Below are 24,843 nucleotides of genomic sequence, written 5' to 3'. Positions count from 1 at the left end.
TAATTTAAATCTGGAAGATTTAAAAGAAGGTATTAAATATATGTATTATTCAGAGGTGTTACTGCAGAGCAGGACCAGCGACCGTCTCGATGGAACTTTACTATCATGGACAGTCTCCATTTTTTTTTTCCTTCTATTTCGGGAAAATCCTATCATGTTTGGCCCTTCCAATCTTAGCCCTCTACAGGCATTAAGGTGAAGTGAAGATTGAAAGCCTCGTTGCAGTGCTTCGGTAATTGAAACTGGCAAGTGTGCAAGACGGAAGCCGAAACACCGGTAGTGCCATCGGGGGGATTTTGTTTACAATGAGTCTTTTGTGACTGAATGGGGCAGTCAGGAGAAACCTGTTGGAGGCTTGTTTCTGCCTCACGCGTTTGTTACGACTCGCAGAAATAGACAGCTATGAGCATAAATAATTATTATTGCTGCAGGAGAGTCCGTCATTCAGTGAAATAAGCGACATAATGCGAACTAATGTGGGCCTTAATGATTACCACACCTGTGTCTCCAGTGGCGAAGTATCCGCTGCTGTAGAGAGAAATACCAGGGGGGATTCATTCTAACACACCAGGAGAAAAGGGGACTATCACAAGTGCCACAACCCCGAGGATCATCACTCTAAAAAGAAAAGAAAAACACTTGTCCCTGTCGTTAAAATAATAATTGGTTCCTAAATTACACAAACTGTTGTTCTTGTTGTGGCTTCTCCCATAAAACAAATTATGAAATCTTGTTGTTCATGAAAGGACTTTTGTGTAAATAGGTAGCTAAAACGAAAAGAGTGGAAAACTAAAATGAAGCCCCCCGGGGAACAATTGTCTAGGTAAGGATGGCAAAAATTCTATGCAGACAGACAGAAAAAAAAAGAGAGAAAAATCACGAGTTGGGAACTAATATGGGAAGGCGATCCATGAAAGCGAAAAAGTGCAGCTTATGGTTATAATATATATATATAAACACGAATACAAAAAAAGAAACTCCATGCATGCATGCCTTTATTTATTTTCTAATTTCTTCATGACAAGAGAATATCGATAATACGATTAAGTCATGGGAAACACTATGCTTCCGGGATTTATTAACCATTTATGACAAAAAAATATGGCAGTCCTATGACGTGTGGGGGAAAGTCTCTGTAAATTTCTCCCCCAAAATACTGTAGTGTGCATATAGCGACTTCTCATTGGAGAAATTTTTTTACACACATTGTTCATGAAACGTTCTGTATATTCTTCCATCATTAGGTTTTGCGGCCCATTAATACCCTTGTCTCCCTTGTATTGGTCTCATCCTAGGGATACCATCATTCTGCTGAGTTCGCATCACAAGGACACCATCCTTTATTATGGATCGGCTCACTTAGGCACCATTTTGGAGTGGCCTCCTGGCGCGTTCTCTAGCTCTGTTCCTATCTTCATCTCTATATTTGTTTTTAATCGACTTGTTAACTTTGCGTAACTTACGTCCAAGGGAAATGATTATGATACTGGACGAAATGAGAAAACACAGAAAAGCCATCGAAGAACCTACGGCCATTACTACTTTCCCGTATATAAGCATTGCCAAAAGTGGTGTGAAAAACTTTAATATGGAAGTAGCGATTCCTAATCTGTCACATGAGGATTCCTTCTTCTTAGAAGATTTACTATCGCCTTTTGTTTGAGGAAGAAGGGAGCGAAGTGTTTGCTTCTTAATTCTTTTGTCGATGTCTTCGAAAAAGTTGTCTATCAAACTGGATGACTCGCTTGTCTCGTCAAAATCACTCCGTGTCTCTCCAGATGACTTCCTTCCCTGGGGGACCCTTGACATTCTACGATTTTGGTAATGTTGTTGTCCTTGAGATTTTTTAGCGGATGGTCCCAAGCACATCCCTTCTTCGTCGCTATCAGTGTCGGTTGGCTGTGTGATTGTATCTCTGAAGTTTCCCTTTACACGTTTCTTTGTTGTTTTTGTAAATATCTTTTCCGATTCGTCTCCGTCGTAAGAAAATTGAGCCTTCTTCTCGTGGTCGTAATAGGCAAGTTCCTGCCGGTTCTCATTGGTGCGTGCTCGAGAAGGGTAGTAATTCCTTCTCTGATAACAGTTGTCGTCTTCATCCGGATTGTCTTCATCCTCATGGTTTTCATCTTCCTCATCCTCATCGTCTTCACTCTCATCGTCCTCATCCTCATCGTCTTCACTCTCATCGTTCTCATTCTCATCGTCACGACTCTCATGGTCACTGTCCTTCTTGTGATACATCCCATCATGGTTATCGTAGTCCTCTCCTTCACCGAAGGAGTAAAATATTCCTTTAAACTCTTTTTTATTCTTGATGCCTTTAAAATTATCCGTGGTGAATTCTTTATATTCGTTAGCAAATAAGTTCATATTTTTTCTGATGCTGCCAAGTTTGACGTCGGCACAGCCCTCTTCTATGTTGTATTCATCATACCAATTTTTCACATGGGTGAAGAGCTTACCTCCTGCTAAGTCTATCGGAATTTGTTCAGTCAGGGGTTGGTATATGGGTTTCCCCAAGAAATCTAACGCTGATCTTAGCATTCTGCTGGCTGGGAAGTGGCCATGTCAAAGGCCAAGGCCGGCCGCGATGGGGTGACGAAAGGAAAGAATCGAATGAAGGAAATTGGGGGAATGAACGAAATGAACAAAATGAATGAAATGGCGAGAATAAACGAAATGCGCGGAATTAACTAAATGAACGGAATGAAAGCGATTCCATGTTTACAGAGATGAATAATTGTAGAAAACGAGCGGAATATGTTCCAATGCGGAAACTCATTCGCCTGCATAGTGACATGTCTCATTTGTTAGATCTTTTGGGACTCACATTTTTATCCGTGTAATGCTAGGTTTCAACAGGGGGTGGAGCCGCCAGAGTTATAATAGAACGTTTTGATATATTCATCTTAGTTTATTTATCTAGTTATTAAGTTATTTCAATTTACCTTATTTTTTTTTATTCTACATTATTCTGTTTTATTCTATTTTATTTTTTTTTATTATACTTTGTTTTATTTTATTCTACTTTTTTTTACGTTATTTTTATTTCGTGTTGTGCGGGGAAAAAATATTCTTTATGAACTGTTTCGCTAAAAAATCTGGAGCTGAATAAAGGAACACAGACGTGGACAGAATTTTTTTGTAAATTATTTAATGAATTTCGACTGCTTTTTTTCTTTCCTTTTTTTTTCTTGGAATTTTTCTTCTACATCGATATAGATCTTTACATTCTTTCTCTTAACTTTTAATAAGAATATAGGTAAATTCCCTCCTTCATTAGTTGAGATTGCAAGATATCAAACTGTAAAAAAGCAGAGAATGGCGCGGGAATCGTTTTCTCACGATAAAAGAAAAGAGACAGGCAGGTAAGAATGGAAGTAGAAATGAAAAATAAACCTGGGAAATAAAAATGGGGAATAGAAATCGAAATAGGAATAGAAATAGCAGTTGGAATGGAACTATAAATAAAGAAAAAGAGAGGCGCGAAAAAAAGAAAAAAATGTAAAAAAAAAAAAAAAAAAAACGTTTGTCATGGCAACCTTTCGGTTCCGTAATCTTTACGTAACCGTCATATATCCACCAGGGTGTTCGGAAAAAAATGGAAAAGAAAAATGGGGACGTTAAAAAAAGCTTGCAATGAAAAAAACTATACCATGCGTTCTGCTGAAATTAGACCCATAAAGGTGGTATAGCTACAATGAATATGGACGGTAATGTGTAATGACCAAATGGACCAAAAGAAAAAAAAAACATTCATTAAAGTAATTAATAATTATGTTTGGCAAATGATAGCATATTCCTCTCCTTTCTTGCGAAGTCATCTTGTTCTATATATTCCTATCACATAAACATAGTTACAAATAAGGGCGACGGAGACTCCATTCGGTCGAATTAGAGGTAGCCCATTTGACATGATAGGAGGAACAGACTTGCAATCCTATTAAAACGGGACACCGCACTTTGTTCTAACTTTTGATGTGAGCATGATAATGGGGGCAAATGGGGCTTGCCATATTTCGATCTTAGGATATGTTTAATAACAGAAGATTTTAACTTGTGCGAGACATCTCGCGCGCTCGTTTTAGCTAAGAGGACCATCATCTTCGGTGCTCACCTTGAGGAGATGGCACTCTTCCTTTCTCTCTAAACTCGTAGGATCTCCATTTTGCCTCTTCATTTAGTGCGAAGTCTTACATTGGCTTCTTTACCGACAAATTTGTTTCATGGTCCCCCCTTTAGCGGTGTCACTATTGATCATAGAATGTGTCCTTTCCAGGTCTTTGTAACGGCACTTATGGCAGAGATGCATTTTGATTTTTTCTCCATCTCGACATGTATCTGTCCTTCCTCCCCTCCCGAACACGCCAGGAATATCCAAGAGAAACTATGAGCCCGCAGCAAAAGTATAGAATATTGTACGAAAGATTATCACTCTAAAGATAATAGGCTGCTTAAGCAAGAATAGGAAAAGGGGGTGTAATAATTAGGCCAGAACGTATGTCTAATCGTACGTTTTCCTTAGTCTCATAAGTTTACCTTTCACGGGGCCAGGCTGTTGCTGATATGCAGAATTCCTGTTTATAAATATTTCTCTACAAACAGCGCAACTCTACATTTCACTGAATCCTGGTGAATTGATAACAGGGCATAGAATGTCAACCCTCCTCGTCATTCTCTGATGCGGCCGCAAACATCAGAACTAGAGAAGGATTGCTCCAACATTCCATATAGGTCTCTACATCACTGAGTCGGATGATCATGGCTCAGGTTTATCTACTACGCATGTCTACTTCAATAAGCACAAACAAGTCAACTGTACTATCTCGGGTATTTTCTTCTTCTTCTGTTTGTGCCTCACTCAACATTTGGAACAGGGCAGAGTGGACTAAACGGATACTTCAACGGCTGTATTTCTCCGATTATATAAAGAATTAATATTTTTTTTATTACTGAAAAGTGATATCGACAGGAGGTTTATAGGAATCTTCTTAAAAGTATTCGCATTAGGACATCTTTGTCCTCCTTTGAAGCCCCTTTTCTTCTTATGTTATTATTCGCAAGTCCGTTTCGTACAAATGTGAGGTTACTTCCCCTCTTGGTGAGCTTAAATGTGATGAGGGAGGAGGAGAAACCGAAAAATGCAGAGTGGGGCGTTCTGGCTCGTCTCTATGTACATGCACCACCCAAACAAATCTTTCTTTAAGTGACGAAAGAGTTATCACACTGAAATAACCTTGTAGGAGGTTAAATATTAAGAGTGTTCTTGCAGCCTTGCAAGAGGATTCCTTGCGACATGGGGGGCGCGCGTATATGCAAGGAAATATACTATATATATAGAACGTATGCTTTCTTTAATTATTTTAAGTCCTTTTGGGGAACCCTGCTATCTCAGTTTCCGCCATGCAACACGGCCCCAGTTTTGGACGGCGATGGTCGGGTCCTTACGGCACGTAGGGCTACAGAAACCTGCATGCACGAATACCCCCAAGTAGGAAACAACTTGCACATACATACATATATTTATATATATGTATATTTTTATATCTATATGGATAGGAATAAGCGGAGGCATGCCAAACCCAGGAGTATTGTATCGAAATATTCGCAACCGTATGGAGGGGGAGCAAAACAAAAGCACTTTTTCTACATATACTTAACCTTAGGAGGAAATATGGAGGGATAGAATCGGGCCTTTGTTAAAAATGGCTCAGGGAAATTCTAGAAAAACTCCTTTTAGCATGGTCCAATTCTTCTACATCCAAATCTTTTATAAAACGAAAGGGGAATAATTATGAGTACCGTGGTTTGCTTCTAGGCGAGTAGATTATGTGCATATATTAAAAATGTCGATATGCAACAGAAGGCAAGTAAATTCGTCTTGAAAAAGGTTACCCTCTATGCGGCATATGCAGTATTATATGTCAGGCATATTGGTAGCTCATTCCTATGCGAAAAATGCAAAAGTTCGGAAACGTTAGAAGTTATTTCCTTCCTTCTGTACCTCTTAGGAAACGGAGCGGGAATTATTTCCTTTCATTTCGTACATTTTGGGTTATTGCTAATTCCCCCACTTTATTCTGTCCTGTCCTTTTTTGACTCTTTTCACTGATTTCGGTCTGTTTATGCTTCTCTTATTGTGTTGGGCATAGGTTAACTCCTTTTTAATAGGTTATTATCAATTTGGCAGTTGAGGTGACAAACAGTGGTGATAATAATTAACCAAATTAACACTGCACTATTGGATTTATAATTACCACTCTGCGTGAAAAAAGAAATTCAGAAAACAAGACGTCATTTGATTTATCCTTAGAATGTTTACATCTGAAGAAAACGATTTATATATGACCATTTTTTTTGCGAAGAAAAATGAAACTTATTTTTTCATTTCGTTATTATACTATGTTTTTAATGCCATGCTATGCTCTGTTATGATTAGCAAAATGAAATGTTTTAGTATGTTCCAAAGGGGGGTGGGATAACATATTATTAGAATCATTAAAAGAGAAAATTTCTACCATAATTGGAAATTTTCGAATATTTATATATATTTCTTTCAGCAGCTAAAATAATTTAATTAGAAGAGAAATTATTCCATTTTAGGTAGTAATTGTATTCATATGTTATCACATCTATTTACAATTTCTGATAATTTCCAAGGTATCAACTTTAGTAAAATGAAAGATATACGAAGAGAAGATGTATAATATTCTAAGTGCTTATCGGGAAGGAAAAAATAAAATTTATCATCTTATGATATACATCATTTGTAGATCCATAACTATTTCGAGTTTTAACTGCAATTCTGTCATTTCCTATTTTACTTCATTATACTTTATTTTATTATATTTTTCTTTATTGTATTATATTTTAATTTATTCTTTTCTTTCCTTGCGGTAATTAACAATTTCTTACTCAAAAATATTATAGTGACACAAAGGAGTTTCATTATTTAGCCAAGTGGATTAAATCCGAAATTCTACATCACACAGATTAGAAATTTAAGAAATATTTTATTTTTATTATGTTAACATTTTTGAAGAACAACTGACGATGGAAATTTCTTCATGTTTTTCTGAACTTCTCCATAGATACTATCGTACATTATAATAATAATAATAATTAAGACTTGGTAATTTTTTCTTAACGATTTCTCGCAAAACAAAATTTGATACTCCCATTAAAAGGTTAGAAGAAGTATTTTATCATTTTCAATTTTGATTATTCTGTTGATTTTGAAATACTCATACACAGAAATAAAGCGTTGTCGTTAAATTGGTAATATATTCATTTAGCTACCTTTAGATACAATATATGTATTATTTGTTTCTATCCCATAGTATATGTTTTTGACTATATGGCCTGAATATAGTCATCCTTTGTAAAAAAGTGAGAACTTATAAAAATATTTTATTAATGTAGCTGTATAGATCAAGTATCAGTACATTTTGAACAAAAAGAAAAGGAACATTCTTTTTAAAAGTTATTTATTTTGCATTTCTAGATTCATACCAAGGAATTAATGTCAAATGCTTGTGAAAACTGTGAAAATGGAATTTGGAAGGAAGCTTTGGACTGGTATTACCAAAAGGAGGGTTCCTATGGGTTTTTAAGTAATTGTTTTTTGAAGGGATCTCGGGAGAAGAAGAATGAAAGAATATGTCAAGCTCTTTCTCCTATAAATAATACTTTAAATGACCTTTTACGTGATAAGAATGAATTAACAAAACTATCGAAATTATACTGTTTTAGAGAAAGTTCTGGAGATATTCTGGAACAATTGAAACACCACGGAAATCCACAATATAAACATGCTTGTGAATTTGTTAATGAGTGTCTTGATATATTTCGAGAATTAAAGGAAAAACATTGTCGAGGGAAAACCTTTAAAGTTAAAACCGGCTTAGATAGAAACTCTTCAGATTCTAGTTCCAATACTGTATGTTATCAATTAGAAGAATTTTTGGACAAATATGAAACGGTTCTTTATAAGGATCTAGAAGGACGAGGATATAAGCACAATAAAATGTCATCCCTAGAGCAGCACCCAGACGCAGCTCGAGTCCGATGTAACCTAGGCGAAGACTTGTACTACACTCCATTCTTTAACATATTCAAATATAACAGTCGTCGGCTTACCCCCTTTGGAAGTATCGTTTTTCTAATTTTTTCCATGCTTTTGATGATCCTGATGATGCATATTCTGGTTAAGGTAACGCGAGGCGATGGATTATGCGACGCCACCGTTTGGTCTGTGCCATGTCTATAGGGGGTATCCGGATATGTGCCTGCGTGTATGTATGTGTGTCTATTTGTGTTGTGTGTATGTACCTACACATATATACAGATGTATCTATATATGTATGTATTTCTTTTTTCCCTACCTGCAGTTCACCCCTATTGGAGATAGGATCCACCCTCGAAGGGCCCACGTCAGAAGAAAATGGAGAGACATACAAGCCGAAATTTACTACCCGAATAGTATGGGCTACTATGGTGATGGTAGTACGTATAGTGACAATAGTAGGTTTGGTGAAAGTAGTACGTCTGATGGAAGTAGTATGTCTAATGAAGGTAGTACGTTTTATTATAGTGCTCCTGATGGAAGTAGCATGTCTAATGAAGGTAGTACCTTTTATTATAGTACGTCTGATGGGAGTATTAGTAGCTTCGGGGAGAGTAATGAATCCGATGGGAATACTAGGTTTGATGAAACCAGCACGTTTGATGGGAGTAGCATGTCTGATTCCAGAAGTAGGTTTTATTATAGTTCGGATGATGACGGCTCGACGTCCACAGATGGCAGTTTTACTATTACTTACCGATCAGCCAGGCGTTAGCTGTGTCTGACGATTAGATGGGAAGAATAAGGGAGGCTTGTTCCCATGAGGCGCGCGAGGAGGCATATGAATAGGCGTTTGAGGAGGCGGCTTCTTAATAGGTACAGTGGTACAGAGAATAGATAATCGACCGTATGTCGCAACACAAAGGTCTGGAATACTAACGGCCTTATGCTTTGCATTATAAGTACAAACCACGTATATAAATGTATTAGTCATATAATTAGGTGTATAATAACAGGGGCCATGAGGAGGCTGTATTTTATATGTCACCAAGGGAGAATGAAAAAAAAAAGAAAAGAAAGACCATGAGAACACTTCTTCCATATGTTACCTTACAAAGAGAGTATCTTTCTAGTTTGCATGTATAGAGGTACTAGGAAAAAGCTAGAGAAAAACGCAGCACATTTGCTATTTGAATGTAAGACAGAAGAAAAGAACGGAAAAGAGAGGATAAGCAGAAACGAGGATTCACTTCGCTTACGCTGTTACGTGAAGAAAAGTAAGGATGTCGACTAGATCCGTTCCAAGGAGGTCACACAAATGAAAAGGAAAGGGTGAAGGGTTGTTTTATTCCAGAGAGTCGTTTTTAAACTGACTGGCGTCCGATCCTTTATGGGAAGTACGGTTAAAAGTGCCTGAGAATGGAAGAATTGTAACTTGCCAGAACAAGCCAGTCTTCGGGTGACAAAATGTTCCCGTAAAGGGGAATTACCAATCGTTCTGTTCATTCACTCCATGTTGCCAACCTCCCCGTTAGTGAATTTTTGGCAGAAATCAACTACAACAGTGTCAGCAAAGAAGAAAATAATCCTATTCCTGAGTGTCATATGTACCTTTCTGTACATTTACCCCCGTTTTTACAAGCAACATCTTGTGTAATTCTAAGAGGTGGCGCAAATTGCTAAATATTGTTGAATACAGATCTCCTCAGCCGAAAGAACGATACATGTGCATGTTTTTTTTTCCCCCATCGTAAGGTCTTTCACCAAATGGAAAGACGATATAAGAAGGTGGTGAGTAGTTGTTACACCATCATGAGTAAATTTACAGAGGAAATCACCATAGAAGTGAGTGATATGCATATATAGTACGATACCATCAGCTTCCGCTGATGAGCATGAGCAAGGAGTTATCTTGTCGCCATACGATACAGTATATGGACTATTGAACAGTTCTGGGAGGGGAAAAGAAAATTTCTTCAGGAGATGCAGGCATTTTATATATATATATGTCTATCTATATATAGGTATGTATGCCTTTGCGCCCTTGGACGGTACTACTTCTTGAAATGAAATTCCGTCGCACGAATTTAAAGAAGCTTATTTTACACGCTATAAGAAAATAGTACTAACACACGTGGAAGTTATAGGAAGAGGAAACAAAATAAAAAACGACCACATCCGATAGTAAGGATTTATTGCGACGTCATTTTTGTTGTATAAACAAATTAATGGGGGAAAAAAAGAAAAAGAATTTGCTTTTTCCCTTTTTTTGCACATTTCTGAAGCGAAAGTGTGTGATTGAGAAATCGGGGGAGAACACAAGAGGGCAAAAGATCATACAGCGTATCCTATCATGTACTAATAATATTTTATTGGGTAAAATTTCAGAAACGGTATGTATGAATCTTTTTAAACTTACCTAGAAAAAGGAGCGGGAGCGTGCGAAGAATCTTGATGTTCGCTTCCCCCGCCCACTTTCTTCCCACAAGCTTAACACACCAACTGTGCACCTGTATCCTGTGTCATCTGTGTATCTATGATCCATCCTTATTCATGTGGTTATTTCCAACACTTCGTCAAACTAATGCAGGATTACAAAACTTCCTTCATTATGTGCTACATATACCAGTTTATGATGTTGGATTATTCCCATCCTTCGTCTTAACATGTATATGGACGTATATGTAGATGTATATCTAGATGCATATCTAGATGTATATACAGGTGTATTTAAATGTTTATAGATGTGTATGCTCATGTATATGCATAGATATATAGATGTATATGCCGATGTATAAACCCCCTTTACCCTCATTAATATTGCTATATTCTTTTTTATAAAAATATGCCTAAACAGGTTCGTTTTATATTTATATCATGCTGTTCTCAGGAGCAAAGCATTTGAAGATGTGAAAAAATGGCGGAAGGGTAGAATGTGTTTTTACGCAAGAATAGACGCAGCCATTATGTGTTTTCACTTGCTTGTGTAACAATGTTTTTTTCTCTATTCGCAACTTTATAAGCCTCCTCTAATGGTTTGTTCGGGACCTATTTAAATTCTATGCTTTCTTTTTTTCTATGCTAAAGAGGATTATTACTTTATTTTCAGACGTTTACAAGGCGTTGTCTTAACTTCCCGTCGAGCGGTGCGTTATAATTCCTATGGTGCTCCTAAGGCCTATCATTTAAGTTCCAATCGCTGTTCTCAGGGGAAATCTATATTTTATTTAGGCATTCATCAGTAAAGTGGATTATGTAATTTATCTTTCTATGAATTCATCATTTTGTATGTTTTACATCTGTTGTGTTTTTAAATCATTGTGTATAAAAAAAATAAATCCCTTCTAATTATAAGAATTAAGCAGAAAAAAGTAACAGATGATTTAATTTTCTATATGCTATATCATAACGAGAAGTATATTCCTCAAAATTTTTTCTATTATAATTTCGTGAACTACTTATAATTTCGTAATAATCCATTACTTCACTAAGGTACGATAAATATAGCTGCCTGCTATTCATTTCTAATATAACTGACAGGAAGATGTTTAATATTAAAGTATCTCCTCAAAATAATATCCTTAAGAATAATTAGAAATAATTCTATTCGTCTCACACGAATAAGGAATTATTTTGTGATAAGCGAACACCTTTAATAGCGACGCTGTATACAGAAGTTCACATAATAACTTGTTTTGCGGGTTCAAGTGATTTACATGGAAATTTCATTTCGCTTAGGTTAAGAATCAATGCGTTTCACTTATTCTCAGTAAATATTACCTATCCCAAAAATTCATCATTTGCCTTCACTTTTCGTTATTAATAATAGCTATATATATATCTCTTGACACATTTTACTTAGATTGTGTACCTTATTCCTATAAAATCAGTGTAAGAAAAATTGCGCCCTATTGTAAACTGCAAATAAATAGTAAGCAGCTGTATCTCATTTTACAGAATACGGGAAAAAGTACGCAGCTCTTTTTTTTATTCAGTGGTATATTTTCAAAATTTCTTATCTGTTAAGGTACAGAAAATATCCCACTTATATCTTACCACTAAAAATTACGAAACGAAACAGTTTGTTTCTTCCACTAACACAACTTTCACCGCGCGACAAATGCGTACATTGTAACTCATGTATTAATAGTACACGTACATAGAAGAAAAAAAGAATATCGTGCTCTTATGTGTAAGGAGGTATATAAAAGAGAACCTCAAAATTTTATTTTCCGTGACGAAATAATTTCATACATGCAATGATGATCGAGCAAGAATTTATGCATACTATAAAAACACACTTTATACGATAAAAAATGCATTTGCCCTTTTATCCTACGCACACGTTATAGAAATTATTCAAATAAATATTATCCCAATTTTAGAACATACACTGATATTTCTCATTTATTTATTTTCTATGAAAGATTACCCACGATAAATAGTCATTTTATTCGAAAAAACGGTGAAGATCAAGTGTTGCATTTTCTACGGTATGACAATATTGAACTGCATTTCTCCAAGTAGCTTTACTTTTCGTGTGCTCAATGCAGTTATTTTATTACACTCCAAAATGGGCAAATAAATATCCTTCTAAATAGTGCTCTGTGAAATGTATTGTTACCGCTTTTTAAAATGTTCCCTTAGAAAAGAGCTACTCATTTCTCTTCAGTTAAGAGCAAAATAGATCTACATATCTCAACTTATGAGCTTCACTTTTCATAATAATCCATAGGTAACCATCTTCCAAATGCGAGAAAGTATATAAATTAAAGCATGTGCTCACTAACTAGTAAGAGAGGTATATCTAATTCTTTCTTTGTTCACTTATACGCATATATGTCTACTGCCATACAACCTTTACACGGCCCTCTGGTGCGCAATTTCGACATATGGTGGAAAGTGCCAAATATGCGGAAGAACTATTCATTCTAATAAAACACTTTACGCATTTCTCTCAATATCTCTAACTTGGCTGTGTTTAATTAAGCTGAATCGCTTCACCAGAAGGCAGCCTCACTGGTGGCTACTATTTAACCCCCTTCTCCATTGTACATACACGCCTTCCCTACCATCCTAAAGCTTGTCACGTTAGCAATTTATGGTACACGTTACGTTATGCACGAATCCGTGTTGATTGAATCATCAATAGGTCGTAGATGTGTAGTACAATGCAAGGATGAATGTGTGGAACTAAATTCTGTTTTGCATAAGACCCAGGAAACGAAAGGTACATATTCACGTAATCGATAGGTCTTATTTTACCCCTGCCTGATTTTTTCTCATGTGATAGGTGTGATACATCAATTAGAGGAAAAAATATTCCAGTGACAGCGCCAAATGGGAAAGGCTCGTGGAACAATGAAGGTGTAAAAACTATTGTACCAAACAAGTGAGAATGAAGACAAATTGATTTTCCTGTTAGCCATTTCAGAACTGCGCGCTTAGTGCAATCCTAAGAACATTCTTGAAATTTTCACTGGGTAAGCGTCCTGACCGAGAAAGGGGCCACTGAAGGTATAAAGCGTTTATCAATTCTGCTTCATTGAGGTTTACATAATAGTAGAAATTGGTATTCCCGTTTAATGGAGGTATTAGCAGTATAAAAAATATGCATATAAAAGGCTTCAGTAAAATATTAAAAATATCATAGCATGGCATAGAAGAACATATGAAAGTGTTCATTTTTGTAGATATCGAATTGATGAAGTCACTATTTGATGAAATAACGTGGGACATCAATTAACACAAAAAGAAAATGGAGTATCCAATAAATACATACTCAAACAAATATATACCATATGTATATTTATTTGCCAACTTATTTATTAACTGTGATAAAAGGGAAAAGTTTAAATAAACATTGTGAATTGTCCATTAACCAATGCGCATGTAAGAACATGCATTATATACGAAAATATTCCCATATGTACAAATCAGTTGAGTAGGCCAATTTGTGTCTACTAGAAGCGATTCGGCACACGGAAAAATCCGACGCAACACTTTGAAGCTTCTAAAATGAAAACAATGTATAAAACATATATGGGTTATACAAAATACGTAAAAATCAAAAAAGAATTAATTAATTTTATACATTATAAATAATAAATAAAAAAACGAATAAATAAATTAATGTGAAAACAAATTACTATCCGTGAGGCAAACAATTTCACGCGATGCCCCATGATTTCATAAAAAGCACTGCACACATGAACACACTTCTCGGGCATAACTTCCCTATAAGTATATTCCCTTACGCATTCTGTATTTTCTTTCAACCTTGAAGCATTTGAAACGTCTTTTGTATTTATCAATAAAATCCAGGTGCCCCCTATTATCCAGATACAGAAATATTTGGAAAAGAACCTCAATAATCATGACAACAGCAAGGATAAAAGATAGCTCCAATACAAACTGAATCATTATGTGTGATACTCCGGCTGCAGTACCCGCAGCGGTGCCATCAACTACTGCGGTACTTATAACTTCTGTAGCTTCTTTTGCAACATTCGCTGCACAAGTTACACTCGACCTTACGGATGACATGATGCTGCCCCAGCCCCCTAAAAAGATTGTCATAATATTACCTATCGCTTCAACTGCACAATTTCCAGTTGATACCGGCACACTGTGTACATTCTCTATTGCTGTACCTAGACCAGTTGAAAATCCTGCTAATTGAGTATCTATTATAAGACTTATTCGAGCTAACTCAACATATTTCATCACTAGGAATGGTAAGGCGATTACTGCCAATGCCCCTGGAATACCATATTTGGCCACTTTTTTTATAGTTTCTCTTATATTCCGTTTGGTCATTTTTTTTGGTAGTTCCTTGACACTTTTGATAAGAGGTTCTTCTTTCTGTCTTCTATCCGATTTTGTGTTTTTTTTCCGTGGTTCCATGACATTTTTCATAAGGGTTTCTTCTGTCTCTTCATATACCGAATCAACGGCTGCCATATCAACTTCATTCATTGTCTGTAAATCCTCTAATAATTCAACCTTTATTTCGCCATCCTTAATGTGTCTATATAGAACCCAATCTTTTTCTTTCGATTCTAGATCTTTATTCTTCATCTTATCATCCATGTATATATATAAGGTGCATTTTTTTTCCTTTGGCAATATTTTTTCCTTTGCAAATTCCTCTGCCTTTTGGATTTCTCTTTTTTCTTTCAACACTTCCTTCACATGTTGTAAACCGCTCTTTTTATCACTATGAATTTCTTTAAATAAACTATTCTGACACGTTAAATATAACTTATTCGCATATTCATCAACTATCGTTGACTTAGGTTCAATGGGTGTAAACCCATCGTTATTTAGGTTATTAATCCTTTTAAATAAGCTATTTTCCTCTGTTATATACACACCATTGTCATTTTCAGGTTTTGATTCCAACCTATGGCTGCCCAATAAACCGCATTCATATAGGTACTGCATCTTTCTATATAAACTCTTAGTGCACGTTAAATACATTTTGTTCATTAGATGCTCATTTTTCATCAATTCTTCCCTACTCAGCAAATCAATTAAATTTCTAGATATATCCTTTGCAAACAATTTCTGTGTGTCCATTCTGTCAGCTGTCTTCACAGAACTATCTTCTACTTCCAATTTCTCCTGGGCCGATCTGCCAATTTGGTCAGTAAAGCCATCTTTGATGTGCAATGTCCGCTGATAAAGCGTGTCTTGCTTCTTACGCAGGGCATCTTTTCATAACGTTTCACCGTCCTTCATATAAGGAGAGTTTTCCTGAAAATTATCATCCCCTGTTTCTGTAAAATCACTTAATACGTACGCTTCTCCCGATAAATTCCCCCTACCTCTAACAGGACCTACAGAATCCATATCTCCTTCTAACTTGTTCCTTTTTCCATATATAACGTTGCTTTACAGATCGCATTCGTCTATACATTTTATTACCTGTTGTTATATAAACTCCTCCTCTAGATAAATCCTCATGAGAACATTTATCTCTTCTTGCATCATACGCATAATCATACGTTGGCTGTCCGGAGTTTCCTCTTGGTGTATAAGTTCTCTTTCCTTGCTTTAATCTTTTATGCATATTGTTTTCGCTTGTTATGTAAATATATTTCTCTGAGTTATCTTCTTTTTTCGTTTCCATGCTTTTTCTTATATCATCTAAGAAATCAACATTGGGTTCACCACTTTTGTGCGAGTATAGTAAACTTCCCCTTACAGACTTCATTTTGTTATGAAAATTTCCTTCTGTTTCCATGTAAACTCCTTCCAGTAAGCTATCTACTTCCGATGAATCATATTCTCTATATGCATCATCTCCCGTTGAAGAAGAATATGCCGTCTACGATTCCTCACCGGAACTTACATCCCGTCTTCGTGTTGAATAATCTGAACTTCTATCATCCTCTACGCTAGAAGAATCATCCTTCCTCGAGGATTTTTCATTAGTTGTTGTACTAACCTCACTTGGCGAGCTATCCTTTCGGAATACTCCCTTTTTAGGGACCGAATAAGTGATACTAACAGAATCGTCCGTTTCCAGTTCTTCCTTTTTAGTAATTACATCTCCTGGTACTGTAGTATTAACTGTTTTCCATACTCTCTTTCTGGTGTCTATAGGACGTGAACTGAAAGAATCATGTTTTTCGTTGAACTTCTCCTTACTAACTGCATCAACGGAACTCAAGAAATCACCTTTTTTCAATGATTTCTTCCTAGTATTTATTTCAACTGAGCTCAAAGACCTATCATTTGGTGATAATTTTTCCTTAGAATTTGCGTCAATTCTTTTCAAAGAATCACTTTTTTCTGTCGGGTTCACTGTATTCATTACACCCTGTTTCGCTGCCCAGGGAACTCCCTGTAGTACTTCCCTTTCGGTGGCAGTTTCATTTTTTTTCATGAAATCTAATATTTCCAAAGATTCGTTATTTTCCGTTATATTGATTTTCTTAGTACATTTAACTTTTGGTAATGTAGCACCTATGGTAGTTCCCTCTTCATCATTCTTCATAGATTCATCTATTCCGAATAAACTATTTTTAGGTGCTACGACATCTTTCTTTGGTGAATGTTCCTCGTGTGTCCATTCGCCTTTTTCTGTTACATTAACTGTTTCTTCAAATTCGTTTAATTGTAATTCTTCCCCTTTGATAGCTTTTTCCCTTTCTACAGATTCGTACGACATATATATACCACTATTTCGAGATAATTCAACTACCTTCGCGGAATCAGCTTTTTTTGGTACTTCAGTTTTACGAGCTTCTGCATCTCTCCTTATAGATTCGTATAATTTGAATGAAGAACATTCGAAATTTACACCTGCTTTATTTATAGCATCAATTTGCTGATCTCCTGCAGATATCTCCTTAACATCAACTTCATCTGTAGTATCATCTCTTTGTATTGATTCCATGGTAACCGCTATTGCATCATCTTTCTTACTTGAACCCCTTCTATTTTCAGATACGTTGTTTTTGTGTGTCTCAATTCTTGGCATCTAATCATTGTTTTTTAGAAAAATGGATTTATTCTTTATTGGAATTTTATTCAAATAGTGCGCTTTACTTATTAACATCTTACCGTCTAAATTAGAATCATCACTCAATAGATCAGACAGAAACATACACAACTCATCCAATTGTTTGTTCGATATGGGTTGATCGCCCAGTAAAATATTTTTTAAATCTTCTAATTCGGACTCATTGGCCAGTTCATTTCGTACTATAATATTTTCTAACTCTCTTAGTATGGTCAACCCAGATAAGGTATTGGCTAGCAGGTTTCTGCTTAACACTTTTAATATTTATTCATTTTCCAACTCGCTGCCCAGTGAAATATCTTCCAATTGGTTCAACATCATTTCCTTTACAAAAGGATTGTTTAATACACTATCCTTCAATGACTTCAATGCGATTTCTGTTTCCTTTGGATTGTTTTGTACTTTCCTTTGTCCATTTCCTACTTCCTTTGACCCTTTTTCTAACAAAGCATCCTTCACTGCTTTCCAAGTCGATTCGGTCATTAGTCTACTGGTTGTTATAGCATTTTCCAATCTGTTCTATTTACTTTCTATTACCTTAGGATTTTGTAATACCATCTCCTTTAACACATTTATGATGCGCTGCCTACTCACGTCATCTCCAAACAGTACATCTTGTATATCACTCAAGGTTAATTTATTTGTATTATCATTATTACGGAAAGAACATTCTTTTAACTTCTGTGATTCTTCAATTTGCTTCGATAAACGTGGCTTTTTTTTGGTGTTAATTTTCTGCTGCGCAATTGTTCTATAAGCTGAGTCCAGGATTACACCTTGCTCTTGTTTCTTCTCATGGTGATTAGCACAGATACTCTAGAAAAAGTGGTTTCAACACGTAGAAATATGTAAATTCGTAAAATGTGCGTGTCAGATAGACAGTATATATGTACAATGTCTATGTGCACATAATTATATGTTTATATAACATGCGCATTTTTAATATATCTTTTAATTCTTATGCAGGATTACATAGTGGAAACAAAACAAAAATATATCTTATGAGGATGAATACAAAACTCTTTATTAACCTAGGGAACATATTACTTTTACTTTCTTATAAGGTTTCTTTTTTAGTCTTCATGGTTTATGAAGAAACTATATTTACTTATATATTTATTAATATGGTTACGTATTATTCTATCACTAACATTGTATATTTCCATGATCATATATATACATATGTATATGTGTGTTACATCATTTTTTTGCAATATTAGCATACATACATTCAAATTTTAATTTTAGTAGTACTAAATCTCATGTACTACAAATAATGGAATACTCTTAAACACAAATATTTTATGAAGACATATTTGGACATAATTTCAGAAATTAATACTTTAAAATTTTATTATAGGAGTCCATATTATTCATTCATGAATTTCTTCCTAGAAAGAATAATTTTCGAATATTTCATGAAAATTATAAAAATTCTCCTTTACTACTAGTTCTTTCTTTCACTTAATTTATAATAAATACAGAAACTGCTATATCTTGTAATCAACTGAAACTAAGAAATTGCTCAAGAAAAAAAAACAGAATAATAAACATTTCGATGAATAATTGGTAATATATTACATTTTAATTTTTATACTCAATAAAATAATATCTTCAAAAAGTCAAATTTCTGAAATACAATCATCGCGTCCTAATGAGTGATATTTTTATCACTTCTGCAACAAATAGTATAGAATGGAAAAAAATTATAAGGATTAAATGGCATTAATAATATAAGTTTCACTATGACTAATGCTACAAAAATATTGCAATAAAAATATAAAAATTCCTTTATATGCATTTATAAAATTTTGTTTAAAATATAATTAAAAAATGCAGGAGAAATTTTGGGTATAGAATTAATTATGTATCTACTCATCCGCGATCGTCGTTACTATACGCATATATATATATATGCTGTGTAATTTACATAAAAAAGTCCCTCCCCTTTATTTCATCTTGAATCACAATCATTGTAGCAGAAAGTGGGATCAAGATGGCGAGATATTTGAACCTACAAAAATCCGTTCTCACCACTCAATCTTGTTATTTTATATTCTATGGTTTGAGTTTTCCTTTTCTCCTTTTATGCTTTACCCAAATGCACGAAGTGAAAAAATATTGTTAGTCACATTCATACATGTGAAAAAGCACGTAACTAATTAAAAGAGAAAGGATAACGTGAATGAAAAGAAATACGACTTCCTAATGGACAAGGCACATATTTTCGTAATTATAAAAACATGTTTCTTCCTAATATTATTTGGATAAAAAGAACTAAACAACATGTTCGTTGTGATTTTATAACCAGCATAAATAATGAGTGAATTCGTTATTTAACGCATTCCTGAAAAACTACGCTTTCTTTAAAACTTTGCCCATCATGAAATTACCTATTGCAGAAATTTTGTAGGGATCCCTTTTATTATTAGAAAAAAATACATCATTCTATATTCTCATAGGTGCCTTGCACTGTAAGTAAAAAAACAGTAGAAACGTAGGAAACCGTATTCAACATAGTAATATAAGATTTCTCAATTTTTCATGAACAGAAAAAGAAAAAAAACTTTTACTGTATTAGTATATACTAATAATTCTCCCCAAGATAAAAAAAAAAAAAAAAAAAGAAAAAATATACCTTACTCTCATGATGTAAAAAAAGTGTACATATAACGATATTCTATATCTATATGATTAATTACTCTGAACATTTCTATAGTGTAAGATACTACTTTGCAGTCGTTTAATTAGTCTATACAGAAGATTGTTTTTAATAAGAACTCACTATTTATTTTTAAGAAGGACGCGAAAAATGAGCTCCCTATTTCGTGAAGATTACTATTGTATGTAGGTTATGTACGCTTTTGTTTTGTTATACAAAGAAAAATCCGCTAAATGTTGAATTTTTTTTCTTTTCAATCATTTAATGACAAAACGGTTTTCGACGCAGCACATCGTTTCGGTTCACCGTTGAGAGTTTAGGTCTAGGGCTGAGGTTTATGGTTTAGGCTTTAGAGCTCAGGATTTATCTCAGCCTAAGAAGTAAGCATTTAATAAATCAATGAAATAGAACGGGAAATACAATTCAGATGTCAAATAGGTAGCACAAATTGTTCGGTGATATGACGTGAAATGTAACGCGTAAATTAACTTACAGAAGACATAGGCAAAATAAACTTAATGCATATTTATTTACAAATAAATCGGGATACTAATTAGCAAGAAAATGGGGTTGTTCAAAATCATCTTACTCACATGATTGCTATAGATATAGCACTTCACCCATCTAAGAATGCATATTCCTTTTCGCAACATTCTGTTTATTCACCCCTCATCCTTATCTTCTAAATTTTCGATATGTCTCTTTTTGCTCAAACGCATTTTTATGGCGCCACTTCGGATTCCTCTGTTGCAAGCATAATCAAATGTTTAATACCGAGTTGTGAGAAAGGTGGGGCATTAATTTCCTGAAACCTCGAAGGATACGTACATCTGAGCATATCTTTCCGTGTTGACGAAAATGAATAAGTCTATTTTTCCATTATTGAACCCTTTTGTTACAGTCCCTAAAAAGGAAATCATGCGTTGCTGCGAAGAATAAAGCATAGCTAAATATAGCTATACTGCGAATTAAGCAAAGTGAATCGAAGCGCGGGGACCTTTATTCAAACCTCTGAAACGTGTAATCCATATTCAGTTAATTTACAACTGAGGGTTACTAATTTATGGAATAACTCCTACACTCCCCACTAGAGAGTTCACATTAACCAGTTCTAATGTACGAAGTAGGCATCCCTATTGTAGTACCTCGCACTAGTGTAGCCTCTCTCAAAACTACAAATTCAATTTATACATGGTCATTTTTTGGAAAATTCACTTACAATCTAAACGATCCCCTGCAACTTGTTAAGTGTTAATAGTAAAGGGAAATATGAGAAATATATTACTTACGCCTGCAGTTTTGTACGAATCAGTAAAATGAACCAACACCGGCATAGTATTTGATAGAATGATAATAATGCGTAGTTTTAGCAACATGGGCATGCCTTACTTGTGCTCTGAGGTAGTTCTCTCATATTTGAAAAAAAAAAAAAAAAAAAAAAAGGGGGAATTGTCCTTTGGGGACTCCTTCCCTTTATGCTCCTTCTTGTCGTACAATACCCTTTCGCATCTGTCATAATGTAAATGTACACATTTTACCCCCCCGTCACTGAAATTACTCACATATGTTTAAAACAAAGATACAACCGAGGTTATGATACAGGCGAGTCCCTTGAACAATACCTCCGCGCGAAAGGGTGACAAGCAAATATTTGTTTTCGACATCACGTAATTTAACTCCTGACAAAGCATTGGGACGTAATTTTTGAGAAACGAATAAAAAGACAACTTGGTATCTGCACCATAGGCAATATTTTCAAAATATGAATCATTTGCTTGGCGGTTGCAAATCAGTAAAGGAAAAATTGAATGCAGAAACTTTGTCTACTATCCAGCGCAGAAGAAATAATCTAAAAATTTATTTTGAAAAAGTTATAAAGAGCAGAACATCAAAAACAGGTATGAAAATATTGCGCAGTTGTTATGAAACCTATCACACTGACATGCAATCCTCCATCAGGCATTTTAAATGGTCTGAACATTTATTCTCCCCATTTAGGATGAAACTTTGATAAATATCGCTTGTTTAGTTTATCCATTTTTTACAATTTAGGACTAAAAATTTTTTCAGCAAAGAAAATGTTATCGTGTGGTTTTCTCATTTTATAGGAAACCTTCGTAAATAGGACACTCGTCTGCCTCCCACATCGGATGTACTACTGCAACAATGTGATCTTTTAAATAAAAAATATATTTACATGATATTACCCTTAACCCCCTATATGGAGGTACAACACGTGCTCAATAGGAGACACCTAACGGGTAGCATCTATGCATAGAAGTGGCAACACCTGAGGATTCCTAAACTGTATATCGGAAGCCTATGTTATTGAATTGTATCCTACATCTGTATAACCACCATAATTCCTTATATATACCGGTGTCGTCTGTTATGTTTTCTCCCTAGGAAGTTCACGTCTTCGAAAAAGTAATCCCCCAAAAGAAGTGTCCAATTTGAAGGGGATATGTTAATCCCTTTCTTCTTTTTTTTTTTGCCAAACCCTTGGTTAGTTGTCCCTCTCATTTAATGTTTTCTTCACGTGATTCTATTAGGCATACAAAATTTGCAGATTGTCTGTGTCCGTATTGGCATAACGTGCAGTAGCATTATCCATCTAACAGAATTTCAGTCTGTACAGCATGTTTAGTAATGCTACCTATTGTATTATCATAACATGAGTGTATCCGCTGCTTATTTTCTTTTCTGCCTTTATATATCTATGCATACATGATAAGTGGTTTAACTGAAGTCTATTGTTATCATAATGAATAGGAAGAAATGATCTGAAAAAAAAGGATCAGCGATCTCCTCACAAGTTACCCTTATAAACCTCTCTTAACCGAAGGGGGATATCCCTACTCAATAGGACGGAGCATAAAATGTACGGAAGCGAATTCAAAAAATATATTCAGAAAAACCCACCTATCGAGAAGCTTCCCACCAAGAGTAACGTTTTCATCCGTGAACACTAGAACATGTAATATTCCATAATGTTCGCTAGTTATTATTTTCTCTTAAACCGGGTTTCTTCGGAGGGTATGAGATATTTCCCCCTTCACCTCATTATTATATCGTAGAAAAATATGTTTTTTTTTTTTTGCTTCTTTTTCTCTTCTTTTTGGTATAACCTTCTCAACTAGGTATCGCCCCATTTTTTCGACAAATATGACAGTGAATGTTGTATCTATTGTACATACTCCATATTGTAGCACCATTTCAAAACGAACAACCGTCTAGTCATCCTAAATTCAACTAATCATGGCGCAAGTATATCCCCTGTCGACATCTGAACATAAAGGCTTTTTTCTTATAACCAAGCACACATAGGTTGGTGTTCACGCAGATAGTTCTTTAACCCCAATTGGAACAGGGGAATCCCATTAAAGCTCTGTCCTACTATAGATAGGTCCAAAGGAGACGAACGAAGCCATTATAGGTAACCTGCCATTACCTTCCCCCCTCTTTTTTAATCTTTGCTATATTTAGCCCAACAGGTGCTAATAGAGATTATCCCAGATTATAGGATAAGGGAAGTGGATGGTTTCTTTGCACGAACTACTCGCCTCTTGACTAATGAGTTATTCCATTTTTTCTGTAAAGTAAACGAGACACCAATTGTGTACAAAAAGGTAGATACTACACTCCTATGTGACAGGCTCCTTACCCTTCTACTAAAAGGGATCAGTTCCATTAAACAATATGGGACTACCCCTTTTAGTGGGTTCCAACCCGGTACGAAGAATTATATAGCTATCTTAAATCTTGAAGCCTCATCTTTTGGGATCACGAAACGTTTAGCTATATATCGTTTAACCTATAATTTTTCTCTTTTCCCCATTTAGGAACACCGAAAACGTGACGAGTAACAGTGCTTAATAAGTGCAAACTCAGGCGGAGAATCAAGATGGGACATTCACACAAAGGAATTTAAAACGGAGCAAATGGGTAAAAAGGGGAATTATATTCTTCTGATTGAGGAGAAGACAGCGTGCTGCTGAAGTCTCATGAATGGACTTTAAATTAATCGTCCTCATCCATTGCATAGGTACACATGCCGCGAAACGGAAAACCTACATATATCAGCAAACGGGAATGTACTACTACTGCATGTATTCAAAAGACGACAGTATTTTGCTTCTAACCAACTATTTTTTGGCACGGTTTCTGATGCCATATCTTGATTCAACATGTCCAAAAAATATTTTACTAGAGTATTCCCCAGAAACAGTAATCCGTTTGGTCTCCTATTGGCAAAATGGAACTTTCAGTTGAGTAGCACCAGATGATGAAAAAAAAATATACATCTATGCAACCTCAGAAAGTATAAAATCGACATTGTTCTAATGACTCTTCTAAATTTAGGTAAAAATTTCTTTCCAATTTTTTCTTTGCTTGAAAAAATTAATTCAAATGAAGAGACTAATACAACGGAACAAAAATGAAAAATAATAGAGAAAACTCAATAGGGCACCCCCCCATTCGGTTATTTTGATAAATTGCCATTTCATATGCGAAAAAAATTATTAGCACCCCCTTTTTATCTTAGAGACATTCTTCCTTCTCTTGTTTCTGCATATAACTTTC

General features: G+C 35.1%; 4 protein-coding genes across 4 annotated transcripts; 1 reads left to right on the top strand and 3 right to left on the bottom strand.

The window, feature by feature from the left end:
* Positions 1–7,522: 7,522 nt before the first annotated feature.
* C922_05050 (hypothetical protein) lies at positions 7,523–8,840 on the top strand (the record flags this gene model as incomplete). Its single annotated transcript, XM_008820623.1, has 2 exons — positions 7,523–8,212; positions 8,391–8,840. The coding sequence occupies 2 exons, from the start codon at positions 7,523–7,525 to the stop codon at positions 8,838–8,840; spliced, it is 1,140 nt and encodes a 379-aa protein (XP_008818845.1).
* A 5,462-nt stretch (positions 8,841–14,302) lies between these two features.
* C922_05049 (hypothetical protein) lies at positions 14,303–16,283 on the bottom strand (the record flags this gene model as incomplete). The annotated part of the gene is made up of 2 exons (XM_008820622.1): positions 14,303–15,726; positions 15,995–16,283. The coding sequence occupies 2 exons, from the start codon at positions 16,281–16,283 to the stop codon at positions 14,303–14,305; spliced, it is 1,713 nt and encodes a 570-aa protein (XP_008818844.1).
* Positions 16,284–16,397: 114 nt separating this feature from the next.
* On the bottom strand, positions 16,398–17,471 carry C922_05048 (hypothetical protein; the record flags this gene model as incomplete). The annotated part of the gene is made up of 1 exon (XM_008820621.1): positions 16,398–17,471. One exon carries the CDS (start codon positions 17,469–17,471, stop codon positions 16,398–16,400), a length of 1,074 nt encoding a protein of 357 aa, XP_008818843.1.
* An 84-nt stretch (positions 17,472–17,555) lies between these two features.
* Positions 17,556–18,080, bottom strand: C922_05047 (hypothetical protein; the record flags this gene model as incomplete). The annotated part of the gene is made up of 2 exons (XM_008820620.1): positions 17,556–17,841; positions 17,878–18,080. The coding sequence occupies 2 exons, from the start codon at positions 18,078–18,080 to the stop codon at positions 17,556–17,558; spliced, it is 489 nt and encodes a 162-aa protein (XP_008818842.1).
* Between the last annotated feature and the right edge of the window lie 6,763 nt (positions 18,081–24,843).

The sequence above is a fragment of the Plasmodium inui genome (genome assembly GCF_000524495.1).
Source record: "Plasmodium inui San Antonio 1 unplaced genomic scaffold supercont1.35, whole genome shotgun sequence".
NCBI classification, from domain to species: domain Eukaryota; phylum Apicomplexa; class Aconoidasida; order Haemosporida; family Plasmodiidae; genus Plasmodium; species Plasmodium inui.
This window is presented reverse-complemented; position numbering and strand designations above follow the sequence as displayed.